The sequence below is a fragment of the Populus euphratica genome, unplaced genomic scaffold, assembly GCF_000495115.2.
Source record: "Populus euphratica unplaced genomic scaffold, PopEup_1.0 scaffold5.1, whole genome shotgun sequence".
In the NCBI taxonomy this organism is placed as follows: Eukaryota; Viridiplantae; Streptophyta; class Magnoliopsida; order Malpighiales; family Salicaceae; genus Populus; species Populus euphratica.
Genome location: NW_011499848.1, coordinates 5,149,313 through 5,152,519, shown reverse-complemented (window position 1 = coordinate 5,152,519; position 3,207 = coordinate 5,149,313). Strand labels below are relative to the sequence as shown.

Below are 3,207 nucleotides of genomic sequence, written 5' to 3'. Positions count from 1 at the left end.
AATTTTCCTTTTTTTTTTTGGGGGGGGGGGGGATGCATTGAGACATGGGAGCCAGGATAGATGCCGCACTACAACAGGTATTGAGAGAGGCAACAATAAAATGAACCCCTGACTGATTTAAACACTTGACAGACAGCATTGGGTGCCTGCAATGTATGTGTATAAATGTACCATGTTTTGTGACAAACATCCTCATATCACTGAGTTGCAACCAATTGGTCTATAAATTTATGTGAGATGAGATTTCACAATGAACTTTTAACTGATTTACGTTATTCAGATGACTTTGTAAGATGCAGTGCGATGTACATCACTAGACTCATGTTTTTGGACAGCTACAAGCACGGATATCAAGCTGATTTTCAGAAAAAACTTCTTCAGGAGTACCCTGAAGAAATTTCCATGTGCAGTTCCAGAGTGTGTTCAACATAAAACCACCACAATCCCCACAATTTTGAAAACAGAAATGTGCAAACCTATCAAGCAGGCGCCATCTATCTCCAATTTTAGCATCAACATCATCAATTTCCTTTTCCAGCTTTTGAAGCATGGCATCTACCTGAAATGTGCACACATCACAGCAACATCCTCAGTTACATTCCAGTTCAGAGCTTCAAATAGTATGCATTGGTATTCTATAAGAAAAAGACTTGAATGTAAATTTAAAAAATGGATAATGAAGCTAACAAAGAAAAACATTCTTCAAAAAACTTACTCTATCGATCAGGGCTGAAGAAACTTTGCCAGAGATATCTGTTCCAGCAGCATGATCGCTCTCCTCTCTGGCAGCTTTGTATGCCTTCTTAGTTTCTTCCTCACCTTCTGTACCTTCTTTGTCCACCATATTGTTATACAAGTCTATCTGGAATGGCATTACAAATGAGTGAGGTAGAGGAAATGCAGCTTAGCAAAGCTCAAATCTACAGACTCCAACTGCGAAGCTATTTAAGTGAGAATGGCCTAGATGGAGATGCCCAGATAATTGAGTTATCAAAGTTTCCTAAAAGGTCAGGATATTCTCTTGCTTAACATATATGAATTCCTGTATAAGCTAAGGAGAGCTCTATTAAAACTCAATCAACACCAAATATAGTATTTACCTCCAACAAGAATGATTACAAAGAAATTTACCCTCAGCAGACAGCTTTCAGCAAGACCATCAATCAACTGACGAGCAAAAAATAGTAAGAAAAAGAACAATTCTTTGATAGCATTACCGGTTTAATCTCCTAGGAACAAGCATCATATTCCAAAGAGGAACTGGTGCAGTATATTTCCTTTCTAACTCAAATGGATAGGGGTTCACTGCCAGGGCATCTAGGAGGTTTGAACCATACCCGAACAAATTCCCACAGGATTCAGAACATATAAATTAAATGTGCAGATGAAGTCAGAAACATAAAGATGAATGTCATACAGAACAAATTATCACAGTTCATAACATATAAACTAAATGAGCAGATAGTGCCAGAAACAAAAAAGATTCATGTCACATGGAACAACAGACATTACAAAGCATTCATGCAGCCTAACAGTGAAAAAATGGCAAGAAAGCTCAAGGGTGATCTTGATCCAGGCTGTAAACAGTGGATCTTGGATGACTTAAATTCATGAGATTCAACATGAAAAAAAACAAGAACATGGAAATTCCACCATTTCTTAGAAAGTCATGTAACAGCAAGATTGTTAAAAGAATAGAAAAGAGTGATGTCATCCCCTTTTATGCCCTCAAAATTAGATGTATAGGATCACAAATCAGAAACAATTTAGTTGTTCCTACCTCCTTTTTGACAAGTCGCAGGAACTCTTCTCGCTCCCTGCTTACAGACTGGATAAGGTAGCAGTGAATAAAGTGGGGTAAGTGATGACAAAACATAAAATTATAACAGAAAAATGTGTAACAGATAACAAATGTTCCGGGTCCTTACAGATGCAGAAGCTAAAACAGCCAATGCACGACTAAGCTCACAAAGCTGCTCATGTTTCTCTAATGTTTTTGCTTTCGCCTGTTCTTGGGCTTCTCTAGCTGTTGGAATAGTCATCTCTTCCAAAGCCATGTCCTTTTGACTACAAACAGATTCCTTCATCTTGGCCTGCTCTTCCTCCTCCCCCTCCTCCTCCTCCTGCATAATAGCTTATTTAGAACAACTAGCCAAGAAGCAAAGCATTTAAACAAAGCACAATAAATCTAGCAGCATATGGCTACTATATATGCTCCACGACCAGCAAGGATGCTCAAGACAATTAAATTAGGATTATGTGTTCAGAAGAATACAGTGAAGCCAAGGCCCATCTCTAATGCAACTGTAATAGCCTTGAGCCTTACACTGAAGGGTCCATAACAGGGCAAGGCCTTACTATTTAGAATTTTGCAATGAGATGTATTATTCAAATGCTGAATTTATGAATATAAGCTAAAAAGAGTAAGAATTGCATAGAGGACACTATACAAGCTATAGGTAGATGAAAAAAAGAAATTGGAGAAATCATGACTAAAAGAAAGCTTCAAGGAATACGTCCAGATAAAGCTAACAGGAAAATGAAATCTATTAGCACAGCACTCCCATGTGCACAAAAATGCAGCATACATATTATGAATGTATGTATAGGATTTTATTGGACTGCAAATATGTATGTATAGTATTTTATTGGACAGCAACGAAACCATCAATATGCAAATGCAACAACTACTTTGTTGGGTTTGAGAGACAGGGAAAATGCTAGAGCAAGTGGCGAACAAATAACCAACCTTGATCAGTTCTTCTTGCATTTCTAGGAACTCCAACTTTCTTCTCCTTTCTGAAACTAAATCTTCAGATGGCAAGGCTGTAACTCCAACAGTATCCACAACCTCATCCGGAAGAGATGACAGTGTAGCCTGGACAGCTTCCTCAGGCCTAACTTTTCCAGAAACAGAGAAAGCTCTGTATAGAGTAATAAAGAAAAAAGATTAGATCGCAACCACTTTTCTTGAGAAAGGTACAAAAAATGAAGCGTTAAGTTACCTAGATAATATCAACAAAGAGGATGGAACAGAGTGATTGAGAGATAAATCCAGCCAGTCACGCAACTGCACAGAAAGATAATTATTTACATTCCTGAACAGCATGAGAATAGGATAAAAATTAACTGAGACCAATGGTATTTTTGTGCATGGCATTTTTGAAAACTCAGTAGTGAGATTCACTTCAGTGTGGGGGGGGGGGG

At 38.0% G+C, this 3,207-nt stretch overlaps 1 protein-coding gene across 2 annotated transcripts in view; it reads right to left on the bottom strand.

Moving 5' to 3' along the window:
- The window catches only part of LOC105118460 (LETM1 and EF-hand domain-containing protein 1, mitochondrial-like), a 7,940-nt gene that overhangs the window by 1,464 nt on the left and 3,269 nt on the right, over positions 1 to 3,207 (bottom strand). Inside the window, exons 8-13 of one of the 2 annotated variants that reach the window (XM_011016433.1) lie at positions 3,006 to 3,070; positions 2,750 to 2,924; positions 1,929 to 2,123; positions 1,781 to 1,828; positions 716 to 862; positions 477 to 559 (exon numbers count right to left, since the gene is read on the bottom strand). In XM_011016433.1, coding sequence (XP_011014735.1) covers positions 477 to 559; positions 716 to 862; positions 1,781 to 1,828; positions 1,929 to 2,123; positions 2,750 to 2,924; positions 3,006 to 3,070 — 713 coding nt within the window. The remainder of the gene's footprint in view (positions 1 to 476; positions 560 to 715; positions 863 to 1,780; positions 1,829 to 1,928; positions 2,124 to 2,749; positions 2,925 to 3,005; positions 3,071 to 3,207) is intronic. The other variant, XM_011016440.1, reaches the window with a different exon arrangement.